Source organism: Vulpes lagopus, chromosome 15 (genome assembly GCF_018345385.1).
Source record: "Vulpes lagopus strain Blue_001 chromosome 15, ASM1834538v1, whole genome shotgun sequence".
NCBI lineage: Eukaryota > Metazoa > Chordata > Mammalia > Carnivora > Canidae > Vulpes > Vulpes lagopus.
The window spans coordinates 13,942,740-13,958,556 of NC_054838.1; the positions used below are offsets into that span (position 1 = coordinate 13,942,740).

Sequence of the window (15,817 nt, forward strand, 5' to 3'; positions counted from 1 at the left end):
ATAAAATCTAAAGTTAGTAGAATTACGATTAGATTGATCAAGCAAGGTTTTTGGTTTTCTTTACTTTTTTTTTTTTTTTATAGTGATTTCATTTTTTTGGGAGAATAAATGCTGGTCACCAGCCTAGAAAATATATAGAAAAGAAGAATGGCCAGATTGACTTGCATCAGGAGACCTAAGAATTTACCATAAAGCCACTGTAATCAAATCAACGTGGTCCTGGGACATGCACAGATAAAGCAGAGGGTGGAATCAGAGAGACTCCAGGAACAGCTCCCAGGACAGGTGGTAACTTAAAGGGGACAGATCTCAGATCTACTCAGTGGGAAAAGGATGAATCATTTAATAAATGGTTCTGACACCAACGCCTGTGTATTTGGAAGATGACAGAAGCAGACTCCCATTTCACACCAAATGCAGAAATACACTCTAAGTGAATTAAAAGCTTAATTATAAAACGCCACCTGCCACACTCACACTACCTTCTCCATGAAAATTCCTGGGGCTTTATCAATCATAGACAATCTTTTCCTGCTTCCTGAACTGACAGAAAACTTGGGCTGTGTTGTTGGAGGACCCAATGAAAAAAAGAGTTTTTGGAATCTGGGAAACTAAGTAACTCGTCTGGTTCATTTTGTCCAGGCAGGACACGCATTGAGCTGGCTCCCTTCCTCCCTCATCCTTTGATGTCCTCTGCTGGTGTCACCATTCCACTCGCCCCAGGGCTGGCTCCTGCTCCCCAAATTTAACCCCTTGCTCCTGTGCTATTCCCTCTCCACATCTAGTTTTCCAAACCCGTAGCTTTCATGATCTATAATGCTTAGAGTTCCTGGTAAGTATTCTCAGTCTTTATCTGTCTTCCAAATTCTTATCTTGCATCCGACTGTGGGCTCTTCAAGACTTTACTTTCTTGTCTCCGCCGGTGGCAGCACTGTCCTCACAAACACACAACATGGGACCTCTGACTCTTCGTCCTCATGAACTTTTTAAAAATATCCAGGGAGTTCCTAAGTTCTGCTCAAATGTCTTACCTCGATTCCCACCGCTACAGTTTACTGAAGCTCAGGAGACCTAGGATCCCCTCAATCCTCTAGCCAATTCGCTTCCATCCTCTCTGGCTAGTGTAACCTCCTCCACAGTGTCCTCAGGATGCCTGTCCTGTGCTTGGGAGGCTACCAGGGGCTGCAGCATCCAGGATCCTTACTATTCAGCTCGAAGTCTTAACAAACCCACACGCTGGCCCCTGCCCTCCTTCCCAGCACATGCTTCCTCTCCTGTCTCCTGTCTCAGCACAAAGTCTGCCACAGTCAAACTGGGCTCTGGGACCTGTGACTCCAGGACCACCGTGAACAAAAGCTACTCACTGAACATGGATTGGCTGGCTAATGGGAGAAAACACTGGAAAATCCGACTTTACGTGGAATGTCAACTGCAAACAGTATTTATTTATACAAAGCAACCCACCTGTTTTTCTTTCAGGGGGTTAAAAAAAAAAAAGAACATATATTTTTGAAAGGGAGGGAGGGAGGAAATATAAAAACTACAAATAGGTATTTGATCCCAGTATGTGCTGTGCTATAATCTGTCTCAAAGAATTAAAGGAATGGAAATGCAAAAGTGCCACCACTCGGGGTGTCAGGGTTTTAGAAGGCAGGTGCTAACCAGCTGAATTCCATCTTGGCTGTTATCTACAATGCCTGCAAGTGCTCTTGGACTTGGGGGTAGGAAGGGCCCCATCTGCTGGGTGGCAGGGCCTGTATGGACTGACTTCCACACCAGGGCACCCCCACGAGACCCCGGGTTGGATGGGGCAGGCCGCACAAGGCAGGGGGCCACAGTCAGGGAGGGTTGGCCTGGGGCTTCCTCTCTGCCTTCCTCCACTTGCTTTCAAATCATTTGGTCTTGTTAAGAAGTAATACGAGAAAGAGCTGGGAGAGAGGGGGAGGGGGAGGAGATGCCAAGAAAGTAAAACTCTCTGCTCCAGTGAAAGTTGAAAGGAAGGCGACAGTCTGCCCTCAGGTGAAGATTCCGGCGCACAGACGCCTACTTACCTCTACTTTTTCTACTACTTGCTTCCCAAAGGAGCACACTTTGGTGGAACAGGTGACGGTCATGTTTTCAGAGCTCTCGTACTGACTCGTTACACCATAAAAAGCCCCGGCATCATCCTGAATACTGCAGTTCAGGTCAGCCTGTTGGAAAAGAAACGGAGGTGGGGGTTATCATCTCATGGCCGGAGTCATGGCAGGTGTGGCCCGGGGAGGCGGTGAGGTGATGCTCATCTCAAAGCAAGTTCCATGGCCTACTGGTTGTTGCTTGAAGAGTGCGCTAACTCCAGCTGTCTTCCCTTGAAATGACAACCCTACACACATCTACTTCAATTTGCTTTCTGTGTTCAGTACACAAGAATACCGTACCCTTGTTATAAAAGATCCACGAGGTCTCTGAAATGTGTGCAGAAAGCAGTGTGTGAGCAGGGTTCACAGTCACTAATCTGTAGATATATTTAAAGATTTGTTTATTTGAGAGAGACTGAGAGTGTGGAGGGAGGGGCAGAGGGAGAGGGAGAGAATCCTTAAGCAGGCGCCCCACTGAGCACAGAGCCAGATGCGGGGCTCGATCCCAGAACCCTGAGATCACGACCTGAGCGGACATCGAGAGTCCGTCGCTTAAAGGACCGAGCCACCCAGGCACCCTAATACATAGATAAATTTAAAAGAACAGGAGATCTATAGCTGACCGGCCATTTGTTATATATATGCAAAAACAGAAACTTCATTACAAATTACAGCATCCAAAGGCAAATGGTTCCTAGTAAAGACTGGCTTAGAAACCTGCTAAATAAAGAATAGTTCCCACTCATTTAAGTTATTTCATGATTACCTACTATGTGAGGTTCATGCTAGACACTATTTAGGACTATAAACAGGAGTTATATACATAAAATAGCTATTGTAGAGATAGAATTAGTACCACCAAAGGTGTTCAGAGTCCACACAATGGAAGGCATGACTTTCAGTCAAGGGTATTACTTACGGGATGGTTACAATGAGCAGAGATGGGCCGAGGGGACACTGGGGGCAGAAGGGATCTAAAAAAAGGGTGTGGCGTGCAGGCTACAGGAAACAGGGACCCTCTGAAAGTTCTGGCACATAGTGGTTTTGTGATCAGAACTATTTCTGGGATAGATGTCTCAGTGTGGGAGTGTCCACTGCAGAGGGAGGCTGGGAGGCCACGGCAATGGCTGGGCCACTGATGGAGGGCTCCCTCCCGTCCTACAAACCAGCTATGGCACACACCAGACACTGGGCATGGAGCTGGGGGTCAGAGTGAGGCAGACCTGGGCCAGTCCCTGCTGCCACGGGCTCTCAATTTAGTAGGAAGGACACCACCATGCAGGTGAGTGCTCCTGAAAGAGGCACAGAGGGCCACAAGAACCAACGCCAGGGTCAGGGAAACTTCCAAGAACGATGCAGCTCAGATCCAACAGAAGGAGAGCCAGCAGGCAGGTGAACACGCCCTGAGAGAGTGGGTAAAATGTGCACAGAGCCAGAAACAAGGCTAAGGAACGGCTGGGCTAAAGGGAGCAAGGACAAGAGGGTGGCAGGAGAAGTGGGCAGGTTTGGGTCTTAAATTCTCAAACCAAGGGACACGGGAGATGTACGTGCACAGGCGGGCCCTGGTGACAGGTTACAGCTGCACCTGCGCTCCTACAGGGCCCCCTGAGCACAGCATGGAGACGACTCTGGCCGAGTGGGAGCACAGACACGGACAGGGCTGGGGGAGGTCGAAGCGGTCCACTCAAGGGATGGATGGTGGATCCGCACCACTGTGGGGTCTGGGGACACACAGGTGGACCTGGCACCCAGTCGAGACCCAGTCTGTGAGGCTGGCACATTGCGGCTAGCTAACTGTAACACCCTGACCGCACTAACCATTAAGAAGACCTGAGTCATCCCCCATAGATTTTTAATAAGGATCTGCACTTGAATTTCCTTCTTGAACTGAGGACCAAGAAAATGTCCCTTTCCTTAGGCAAAACTTATTTTCTGACTTCAAATAAAAAGAACCAGATGCTTTACATCCCCCCTCCTCCTTTTTTGTTACGTGCCAAGAAATTCAAAGCTAAATTCGGAGCTCAACTTGAGTAATTACCTATCCCAGGTAGTTCTCATAGCTACTAACCACCAGCGTATGGCTCCTTTTACGGGATTACAATCTGCTTTTACTTGTACTTGTCCAGTTTTATATTACTCATAAATTTAGTAACACTCTTTCACATTTTGCTTTTGGGAATTATATAGGGTGCAAACTGTAAATAAATAAAAATACCCAGGTGTACATTTTTCTCACGTTCAAAGGTTTGATGTTGGCTCCATGAAAGGATAGCGAGAAAGGATGATGTCTGAACCTGCAATCTGCCCTGGAGCTCCTGGGGGCTGCTGAGCTCCAGCCGCCAGGACAACGTTACCAACGTGTCCAAGGCACACACGGGAGCTCCGAGCTGGGATTCCATCTAGCTTTCCAGGGCAGCTGCCACTTGACCCGCACTAAAAGTGGGCCTTCAAGGGGCACCTGTGTGGAACAGTCGGTTAAGCACCCGACTCTTGGTTTTGGCTCAGGTGGTGATCTCAGGGTCGTAGGATTGAACCCTGTGTCCAGCTCCACGCTCAGTGTGGAGTCTGCTTAAGATTCTCTCTCCCTCTACTTTTGCACCTCCCCTCCCCATTTCTCTCTCAAATAAATAAACCTTAGGGAGGGAAAAAAAAAGCAGGGACAGCTGAGTGGCTCAGTGGTTGGGCACCTGTCTTCAGCACTTCAGGTCAGGTCATGATTCCCAGGGTCCTGGGAATCAGCTCAGGTACTTTTCAGTGGTGACATTTATGCTTTCACAATTATGGTACAGTTTGTGCCAAAAAGTTTTAGTATTTTTTCTATAAAAAAAAACTTTAAAAACACATGTGGTAAGTAAAAAAAAAAAAAAAAAAAGGTCAAACTGGAATGTACATTTTATTTCTATCCCTAATCTTGCCAACCTCCCTACTGGTGTCCCGTGTTACTTCTCAAGTGTCCTTTTGGAGATAGCTAGCACTCAGATACACAAGCATACACATCTGCTTTTGTGTGTGTGTGTGCACAAAAAATGGTGCTCTTTGAAACTTCGTTGAAAAAAAAAATAGAGAGCTACATCCTAGGACTCATACATTACTGATATGAAATATCATTTTAGGAATAACAGTCGTTTTAAAACCTGAGCAGCCCCACATTTCAGTGGCTGCATACTATTCCATTCCACAGACGCACCCTAATAATTACTAACTGCTCTACTGATGGACACTTCGGTGCCCCCCAACATGGATGCAATCATGAGTGCAGGTACAGCAGGTGCCAACAGAAATTACTTTTACTTTCCTTTCTTTCAACTCAAAAAAGTTTCCAACATTGAAAGGGGTTTGATGAACTATAAACACACGGATAGTGAATAGATTCATTTAAACAAATACTCATTATTTTTGATACAATCAAGTTGTTTTGTAAGACTGGTGAACAGTCAGAAGCAGTCTGGTGTTTTTGGTGTGAGTGGAGCGGGAAGGAGCACAGGGTTGGAGACGTGGGTCAACGGCAGAGGCAACCAAACAGCTTATTTCTTTTAGATTACCAACCTCCACCCACGTCACAGATACCACAAGGCGGAAGGCTGCTTTAGAACGGCAGGCACCTCAGCTTCGCAGGCACAATGCTCTTTCTGCCCTTTTTTCAAATGCTCCACATTTTACTTTACGCACTTCAGTGGCATTAACAATGTAAGCTAATTTGGACACTTAATAGCTGAAGCAAGCACAGAAGTAAACACACTACATAATCAGTCCCTATACACAATTTAAAAATGTTAACAAAGTTCAGAATGGCATTTGCCCCAATGTGATGTGAGCAAAATTGCTGGAAATGCCCACAGCCTCCACGTGCGCACCTCTGAGTTTCCACGCCTAAGCAGCGCCAGTCAAAGCCGCTGTCCCACTGCAGCGGCACGCTGTGTAGACATGACTACACTGGATTCGTTTTTAAGACCCTCTTTTGTCTATTTGACAAAATTATTTGCAGTAATAATCAGTACCCTGTTCCACTGTTTTAGACTTTAAACACACACACACACACACACACACACACACACACACACACACACTCCTCAAGCAGTAACAGAATGACAATTGAAGTAACTCAAGTTCTGTTTTCCTGTCTTCGTAAGGACTTTGCTCTCATGGCTCATTTCTCAACCTTCGGTTTAACCGCGGGAAGCAGCAGGACGGCGGGGCTGCAGCTCACATGGCTCTAGGAACAGACACAAGGCTGAGTCCACATGTATTATTAGAGTAACACAACAGCTACTAGAAGTGTGCTAAATTGAAGCACATATACATATATATACACACACACACACAAATAAAGTATGTGCATGTATGAATAAAAAACACTAACTTCAATCATTTAGGACTTAGGTTACAAAAGAAAAAATCTTTTTAGGAGTGTTTTATCAATGGCATTGTTTAGGCCCATGCGCACATGGTGAGAATAAAGGCGAGAATGATTTTCAGATGGGTTTTGCCACTAACCTTCTCTAAGACCATGGACGTCCTTACTGCCGGCACCTGGGCACACCATCCCCACCCTCTGACGTTTGGCTCACCACTGTCCCTTAGAATTCCCCAAATAATTTTAATTAGTTTTAATTGGGAATGGACGACCTGTAGTTTTAACAACAGGAAGTATCAAAAATGAAGCTATTAAAATATACACGTTATGAAAACCTGCTCAGAAATTAGGCCACCAAATTATGAGTTCTAAAGTTACGGAAGTTAACTGTTTTTTTTTTTTTTTTTTTTTTTACATAAAATCAAAGCCCGACATACGTTCAGAGAAATGCCCAGATCACAGGTTTACAACTCAACTAGTTTTCATAAAGCGAACACACCATGTAACCAGGACCCAGGTGAAGAAACAGAACAGAAGCCCTCTCACCCATGCTCTCTTCCAGTAATCAACCCCATAACTCCCAGGGGTGATCTAGAGGCTAAAACACTGTATTTTAGTTCTGTCTGGTGGTTTGAACTTCAAATGGAATCACAGAGTGTGGACTCTGTGTTTAGTTCCATATGCTCAGCACTATAGTGTGTAAGATGCATCCAGGGCTGTATGTAAGCTCATTCACCCTTGTCCGTACAGAGTATTCCACTGAATGAAAAAAATACCACGATCTACGCAGTCTACTACTGATGGGCACTGGCGATGTTTCCAAATGGGACTGATCATGAAGAGTGCTACTCAGTAGGGGTGCCTGGGTGGCTCAGTCAGTCGGGCTTCTGACTTTTGGTTTTGGCTCAGGTCATGATCTCAAGGTTGTGAGATCGAGCCCCGTATCAGGCTCCATGCTGAGCACAGAGGCTACTTGAGATTCTCTCTCCCTCCCCACCAGCCCCTCTCCCACTCCCCCAAAAAGTGCTACTCTGTACATCCTTGCATATATTTTTGATGAACATGTGTATGCATTTCTGTTGGGTGGAAGTTCCCCAGGAGTGGAACGCTGGGTCACGAGGACTATGCAAATTTTAGCTTCCATTTAGAAAGAGGGATAGATGGTTTCATTATTATCTTCCTTTTTTTTTTAACATTTGAGAAAACTTTAATTATTAGTATAAATTTAACAGGTTGGTTTTTAAAAGGCTTCTCAACTAACAGTAAACAACCCATTTGCTATTACAACTGCTCTGCAATTACTCTTGAACATGGAAAATAATCATGTAGCCATCCAACCATATCACAGCTGTTCTTCAGGAATTTTCTAGGAGGAGGTATTGATGTGAAAGATAATCATCTGTCAGCTGAGGATGTTACGATTACCTCCAGAAGGAAATGCATTCTCTGAGCTCCTATGGAGCAAAGGTAATATCAAAGACAGAATTTCTAGCATCGAATCAACAACAAAGGAGGCAAACTCTGTGATGAGCCTGAGATTTGCACTGAGTTCATTACCCACCCTCTTGACTCCTTTTTCCCAACTGAAAACTCAGGGCAAACCTATTTCATACAGTTCTGAAGACAAGCAAATAAAGAATGTGCTGGTATCAGAGATACGATTTCTGCCCACATCAGCTTTTCTCTGACCACAGGATAGTTTCTAAAAGCAAATTAACATTAAAAAATCCGAGAAACGGTGAAAACCCAGCAAACTTATCTTCCCAACAAATCCTAAATTCAAACCATGTCCTATCCTTTCCTTTGAGGTCAAGTCAGCTTAAAATGGTTATGGGCCTGGCTCTGGAGTTAAACACGCACACGTGTGCGCACACAACAAGTGTGGCTGGGGAGGGGAATTCTAAACAGGCCCTTCTAAGGAGTCTTTTGCCCATTTTGCTTTAGAACCTAGAGATCCTATATACGATCTGGGTTTAGAGACCAATTCTTTCTCCTACTACCAAATGCAGGAATCCCTTCTATAGTATGCTGACCTGTGCTGCCTTCGGGCTAAATATCTTTAGGTACAGGAAAATCACTGCTTTAAGAAAATACCATGTGCTAGGTAGACTTGTTAGCTCTTTTTCCTGACATATTAGTTTTCTACTGCTGCTTTAACGAATGACCACAAACTAAGTGGCTTAAACCAACACATTTGGGGCACCTGGGTGACTCAGAGGTTAAGCATCTGCCATTGCCTAGGTTGTGATCCTGGGGTCCTGGGATCGACTCCCACATTGGGCTCCCCACAGGGAGCCTGCTTCTCTCTCTGCCTGCGTCTCTGCCTCTCACTGTGTGTCTCTCATGAATAAATAAAAACAAAATCTTAAAATAACCCCAAAACCACAATTTATGATCTTATACTTCTGCAGGACATACTTTGACACTGGTCTCCCCAGGGTAAGCTCAGGGTGTCGGCAGCGCTGTGAGCCTCTCCAGAGCTTCTGGGGTGAGGGTGGGTCTGCTTTCCTTGCTTTTTCCAGCAGTGGTCTGGAGGCCACCCACGTTCCTTGTCTCTGGGCCCGGCCCCCCATTTTCAGAGCCTGTAAAAGCAGGCAGTGTCCTTCTCTGGCCGCTGCCATCTTTCCCTGGCCCTCCTCTTCTACTTCTAAGGAACCTGGTGATTACCCTGGGTCCACTCAGATAATCCAAGATACTCTCCCTAGCTGCTGATAAGCAACCCAATGCCCCTTTGAGTGCAATGCAATATATTCACAGATCCCATGGCTAAGGTCTTGGACGTGACTCTGCTACCACACACCTCAAGTTGCAACTGGCTCCCCTGTGACTTGCCCTGAGAGCTCTGCTCCTGGAATCACGCAGGCCCGAGAACACCTCTGTTGGACAGTTATGCAGTTTTCATGTTTCCTCCTTCCTCTTACCTCTCCTTTCCCCTTCTCACCGACAAGGTTCTTCAGGCCTTATCTGCTTCCCCTGTAGGGGATCCTTCCCCCTGTAGGATTCAAGTTCTACATTTATCTTTTAAAACCCCATCCTGGGATGCCTGGGTGGCTCAGTGGTTGAGCATCTGCCTTTGACTCAGGGCATGATCCTGGAGTCCCGGGATCGAGTCCCACATCGGGCTCCTTGAATGGAGCCTGCTTCTCCCTCTGTTTCTCATGAATGAATAAATAAAATAAATAAATAAACCCCATCTTGATTTCAAATCTCCCTTCCAGCTAATCCAGATATTTGAGAAATCTGACTTTTCTTCTGTACTTACTGTATCCCAGCCATCTGACCGACAGCATGGAGAGCGGTGACTTCTTGGGGTCTCTATCACCTACAGAGAAGACTTGCTTCAAGAAGCCACCAGGGTGATGGGAAGAAATAATGCAGAGGAGACCTAACTGGCAGCCTTTAACAACAGAACCACTGCTCCTACTAACTCGGGGAATCTTCGCACCCCAGGACAGATATGGACAGAGACTCAAGTTACATGAACATAGATGTGACCCCATATAAATGGGGTTCATAATTAATTATCAAAACCAGTCTCCAGAGAGCCAGTCTGGGCTGAGCCTCAGTGCACAAGGATCCAGCATGCAGGACAGCTACAACGATGGCTTTTCCCAAAGAGCAAAATCAGCCCTTCTTCTAATCTGTGAGCTTACGATCTGTCTTAAGCTTTGAGTCTAACAGCTCAACAAGCACCAAATTGCCATCTTTCCCACAAAGAGATGATTAGAGAGGTTACAGAATTCTGGAAATAATAATTATAAAAAAAGGCAATTGTTAATAAATGTGTATTGAATCAGTTAAGAACTTCAGGGTCTGCTAGTGGGCAAGTCCTGCAAAGCGATAAGAGGTCAAAGTAGAAGCAGGTCACAGTGCCGGGCAGACAAAGCTGACTGCATCAGACAGCAAAGAAACAAGAACAACAAAAAAAGGAAGCCTCACACTTTCCCGAAACTTTCTCTTAAATAAACATCCTCGTCTCATACTCCTCAAATGCAGCCGAAACACTTAAGTCACCAGACAGTTCTCTGGATTTGTGTCTCATTACCTCTCATTCCGCTAGCCCGTTTATTCACGTGTCTGTTCCACTGTTTATGTTTCTGAAATTTGAAATAAAAAAGCAAGATACTTCAAAGATATGATCCTTCCTATTTTATGAGTGAGGGAAAATGAGGCTGAGCCCTGTTAAGTAGGATGCAGAGTCCTCGAAGGGGAGGGCTGGGCCAGGGGGCCACGGGTGCAGAGCCCAGGGCTCTGGAAACCTGGCTCCAGGTGGCTGAAGGACCAGGAGATGAACACTAGAGCTGCCAAGCAGAGACCCAAGGGCACAGCTCACCCAGGAGTGGTGCTGGGCTGCTTCGGAGGGAAGAATCCTGCTGGGGGGACAGGGAGGAAGCAGGGGAGGGGGCAGGAGCACCAGGTTAAGGAAAGAGGCGGCAGCTGGACACTCCCTTCCCACCCAGGCCCCCCCTTCCATTCCCCAAGGCTTGGAAGAGCTGGGTGGGAATGGCTCCATTGCAAAAATGAAAACATCAAGAGGACTGTCCCTCACAAGAGACAGTCCTAATAGGCACTGATGGATGCAAGGAGACGCTGGCATTTTCAAACCGCCACTTTGAACCTCTCCTCTTCATCCTCTCTGAGCCATGATCAAAGGCCCAAGATTTCAAATTGTGAAGCAATTTTTTCCAATGGCAGCATCTGGCTCCTTGGCAGGCGGCACTGGGAGCCGGGCCCTGCAGTGGGCGGCCGGCCAGGCCTGCCACATGGCCAGGCTCGGCCAGGCAGGGCACCACGTGGGCCTGCAGCTGCTCCTGCAGGCGCCAAAGGACAATCGCTCTGCACTGGGCAATAAGCCGGCGGGCAGAAGTAGCCCAGGAGGCAGTGCTGGGGGGGGCGCCCCCTGGTTGGGGGTAGGGGGGGAGACAGGCGTGAGGATGCAGGCTGCTCTCAAACCCTCCAGCCTGACTCATTTGCATGCATCTGCCCCCTGGCCCATCCCCTTGGCATCAGTGGATTGAGTTGGGGGATCGTTGGAATGACCCTGGGACACCTCCCCAACAAGGCAACCTGCACTGGGGGAGAGTGATGAAGCTGACCTCGGGGAAGCAAGTCTTTAATACGTTTCCCTCAGACCATTACACCCTTGCCCAACACAACGGGACAGCAGCTGTAGGGCTCCTGCCACAGCTGTTTTAAATAAGAATAATAGGAATAAACTCAGCCTCGCTCTTCAAGTTACTTTCCACTAATTATGGCATATATTTACATCTACAAAATAGAAGATTTAAAAAAACACCACCAAGAGCCCCTTTATTGTGCAGATTGGCACCCCTATTTGAATTTCATAAACATTTAGTACTTCAAAGAATCTTAAAAGCTTGCTTTAATTACAATATGCACTGCTTGAAAGGCTGGCTGTTTGCATTGCAAATTCCTACAAATACCAGCATTCATTTTTTAAAAAATTCAATTAATATCACCCACACAACTTCAGGTAACTGCCACTGGTGACTTCACACAGTAGCTGGGATGAAAGAGCCAAGGTCTCAGCTCCAAGTACAAAGCAGCTGCACAGGGCAGTTCTTGCCAATGGAGGCGGTTAATGAGTCCTGGGCTCCCAGCTGAGCTAGCCCTACACACATCACATTCTTCAGGTGTGTGAACACTGGCCAGAGACCACCCTTTCCAAGATGGAAAAAGGACCTTTTTCTGGTCTGGAGTTTTTGTGCAAAAAAGAGTCCTTTATGGAATGACAACAAATCAATTAACAAGCGTAGAGTTGCCAAATAAAATACAAGACACCCAGTTACATTTGATTTTTAGGTAAGAAACTTTTTTATTATCTATGTTTGAAAGATTGCACGGGACACATGTGCACTTAAGTGTATGTTGTTTACCTGAAATTAAAATGTGACTGGGTGACTGTATTTTTATTTGCTAAATCTGGCACCTCTACTGGCAAGTCATGTTTACCAAAAAGAATAATAAAAATTGGGACTTACTCTTAAATCTCATTGCTGTAAAAAGACATTTTCTGCTCACGATATTTTAAGTAAGAAAAAAATTAAATCTCACAACTGACAGCCCACTGACAAGTCCTTGAGACAGGCAGAGTGATCTTCCTCTAGAAATTTAACTGCCTTGAGGATAATAGTTTGCTAAGGGCAAAGCAATATTGGCTTAATGTTATCCTGACCTCCAGGATCCTATAAACCTACTTTAACACGTAAAAATTCCTTTGGGAAGTTCCATCTCTACCCCACCCCCACCCCCCAAGCTATATGTTAGCAATCATCCTCAAGCATATGGCCCACTGATACACATTTGAAGGGCCTCATGGCTAAGGCCCAACAGCTAGCCCTCAAGGTCCTGCAAACCTTGCTTCCAAATTTCCTTAGAGATTTTGACGATCCCTAACCCCTTTGCAACTTGGAAGGTTCTAATTGGCCACCCCCTCATAACCTCAATGCGATTCTTTCTGCCCACAGGTACTACTCCCGTGATTTAAGAGAGCCACCCTACTTGGGGTGCCTGGGTGGCTGTGTCAGTTTGGTGTCTGACTCTTGGTTTCAGCTCAGGTCATGATCTCAGGGTCATGGGATCGAGCCTCACATCAGGCTTCATGCTCAGCAAGGAGTCTGCTTGAGATTCTCTTCCTCTTCCCCTCCTCCTGCTCATGCTGTCTCTCTCTCTCAAATAAATGAAATCTTAAACAAAAACAAAACTGAGTATGTCTCAAGGATTCTTTCTTGACTGTTCACTCTGAACCCCAACATTTCACATCAGAATATAATTCTTTTTAGTAAAATCAAATAATGTACAATGTTTGTAGATGCATGTAAAAAGTCCAGAAGGATACATGGCTGTGGGGAAACTTCACTTTTTCTTTTATGGTCTTTTGATCTCCTTGGACTAGTTATAATAAGCTTATATTGCTTTTATAATGTAAAAAGTAAATTAAAATAGGGTGGGAGGTTGGATGTACTCTGGATCTCCACTTGCACAGTGGGGAGGGATTTCATATATCACCAAGGGCCTGGGTCTCATTTTAGACAATTGACCAAGACCTCTGAGGGGTTTATGACTATGTCCAAATAAGTCACTTATTTCTTACAAAACCAGGTCTGGAGATGAGAACACTGTGACACTGCCACCTTAGTTCTTTCCTTCTCGGGCTTTTCTTGAGGTACAGAGAAGCTAATTGTGCCACCATCAACAGGGCAAATACTGGGGTGTGCAAATGCATCGTGTGTTTGCCTGCCCCTGGACCCTCTGGTTAGCAGTAGCTCTTGGGAGGACAGGGGCTTAGCATCTCAGCCTGTAACCTTGGGGTGTGGAGTTCAACATCCTCGTGCAGGAAAGGATGGACTCCTGAGCTGGGCTGTGTGAGCAACCACTTGAGCCAGATGACCCAGGCCAGAAAGCATTAGAGGAACAGCTCTCAGACAGGATCTCACAAGAGGTTAAGGAACTTCTAATTTACTTTCTGCCTAGACGTCCCTAAGTGTTCAAGTTAAAAAAAAAAAAAAAAAAGTATCCATAGTGACTGAGGTTAAGGGATTGGGGGAAAAGCAGAGCGAGCTTCTGCTACTTTCTAGGCTGTTCTATTCTGCCTTATATTTTCAGGTGGATTCAGGAAATCTTTTAAGTAAAGGAATAACCACAGAGATCAAGGTTTCCACCTCAACTCTCGTTGTTCTCCAAGTTCTAGAAGACCCAGAGGCCATGAAGACCTTCAATGCCTCCCAGTAGGATTCCTTGTCTCTGAACAAAAGTCTACGTCCCCTGAACTCCTTTCCCCTCCCCTTCCACTGACCAAATTCTTTCAAGATTCTGCTCAAATGCTATGTCTTCATAAGGCCTCTGGAATGTTCTCGGGCAAAAAGGGTTCCTTCTACCTCTGTGCTTCCACCTTTCCGACACAACTCCTATCCCATGGTGCTGTCACTCACCTGCCATCCCATACCAGACCCTAAGGTGTGCCTCTTATTCAGGTCTGTTTTCCCAGGTCTCTAGGATCAGTGTAGAGTTCACTGAATGTTGACTAAATGACTCACCAGTGTGTATATGTTTATTACTTAATGCAAATGATAAAATGATTTCTAAGAGAACATAACAAACTCCAGAGATGGCCTGGAAAAGCTCTGGTGTGCATCTCTCAAGGTGTCCTCCCCAGCTTCAGTACATTCCTTAGAAGCATCCCTCAATAAACTATCCGATGCTTCCTCTACCAGCATGTGATGTCTGTGCTGGCTACCTGGCAGGTGTATCATAGCCCCTGATGCATAGCACTTTCTCTAGGTGTACGGAAGGAAATAAAATTACCTTTCAGCCAACAGATTTTTTTTTTTTTTAACTGTTAAAAATCTGCTATATGCACTGCACTGCTGGAGATGCAAAAGCTACAGATGGGATCCCTGCTTCCTGGGAGTGTGGGGGTGGGGGGCCTACAAAATCCTATCCCTGTGCAATAGGGGAAAGGAAAACAGGAAGGAAGCAACAATAGACAGCGGTCAAAGCAGAAAATGCTGACAAGCTTCAGGTAGTTTTCTTAGGAAATCAAACCAAAATGGAAGCATGTGCAGGTTCATGGACTCCCCTTATCCACATGCCCCTCCCCCAATGAAGTATCAGAACCTACCTTTAAGAGATAGTTTTTTTTTTTTAAAAAAAAAGACCACTGGTAAAAATGATCACAGAACCACAGAATACCCACGATATATTATTATGTATTAGCCTCATAAATACCTCTGAACATAGTGGTTTTACTTGCTAATCTTCCTTCCATCTACATCATGCCACCACTCGATACTGCTCTTGTAATTTCAGGACTTAACACTATTTTGAGATGAGACGGAAGTACAGAGACATGAAAGGCTTGTTGAACTGAGAGGCCCTTCCCTTGCTGATAGCAGCTTAGGACATGTGGGGAGCAAATCACTCCATTTTGCTAACTTCCTTTTCCACGAATAGCAACGGGCGGGTTTGGTTCCAAATGATAGACTCAAGTCTACAACTCCAATCAAAATCACGCTGAATCCAATTAGACACAGGCTGCCACTCTGGAGGGGGCCATTTGGGCAGCTTCCATGTGCATCCGGTGTCTCTTCTTACATAAAGCCCAGTTGTTTTATTTATAGCGCCTGTCATTTTGTCCAACAAATGTGATTTAATTCCTACCAAGATAAAAGCATCTTCTAAAGGCTGCTGTCCTCTTTCCAGATAACTAGCCTTCCCTCTCTCTGTTTTATACAATCTCCTCACAGCTGCCCTAGTTAGTAAAACTGGCCTTTTTCTTCCCCTAGAAAAATAAGGTAAAGAAAGTTGAACTATACATGTATTTATT

The 15,817-nt window shown here is 45.5% G+C and overlaps 1 protein-coding gene across 8 annotated transcripts in view; it reads right to left on the reverse strand.

The window, feature by feature from the left end:
- The window catches only part of TEAD1 (TEA domain transcription factor 1), a 268,606-nt gene that overhangs the window by 15,866 nt on the left and 236,923 nt on the right, over nt 1–15,817 (reverse strand). For all 8 annotated transcript variants that reach the window (XM_041730079.1, XM_041730084.1, XM_041730085.1 and 5 more), the window contains one exon: nt 2,052–2,192. In XM_041730079.1, the coding sequence (XP_041586013.1) occupies nt 2,052–2,192 (141 nt within the window). The remainder of the gene's footprint in view (nt 1–2,051; nt 2,193–15,817) is intronic.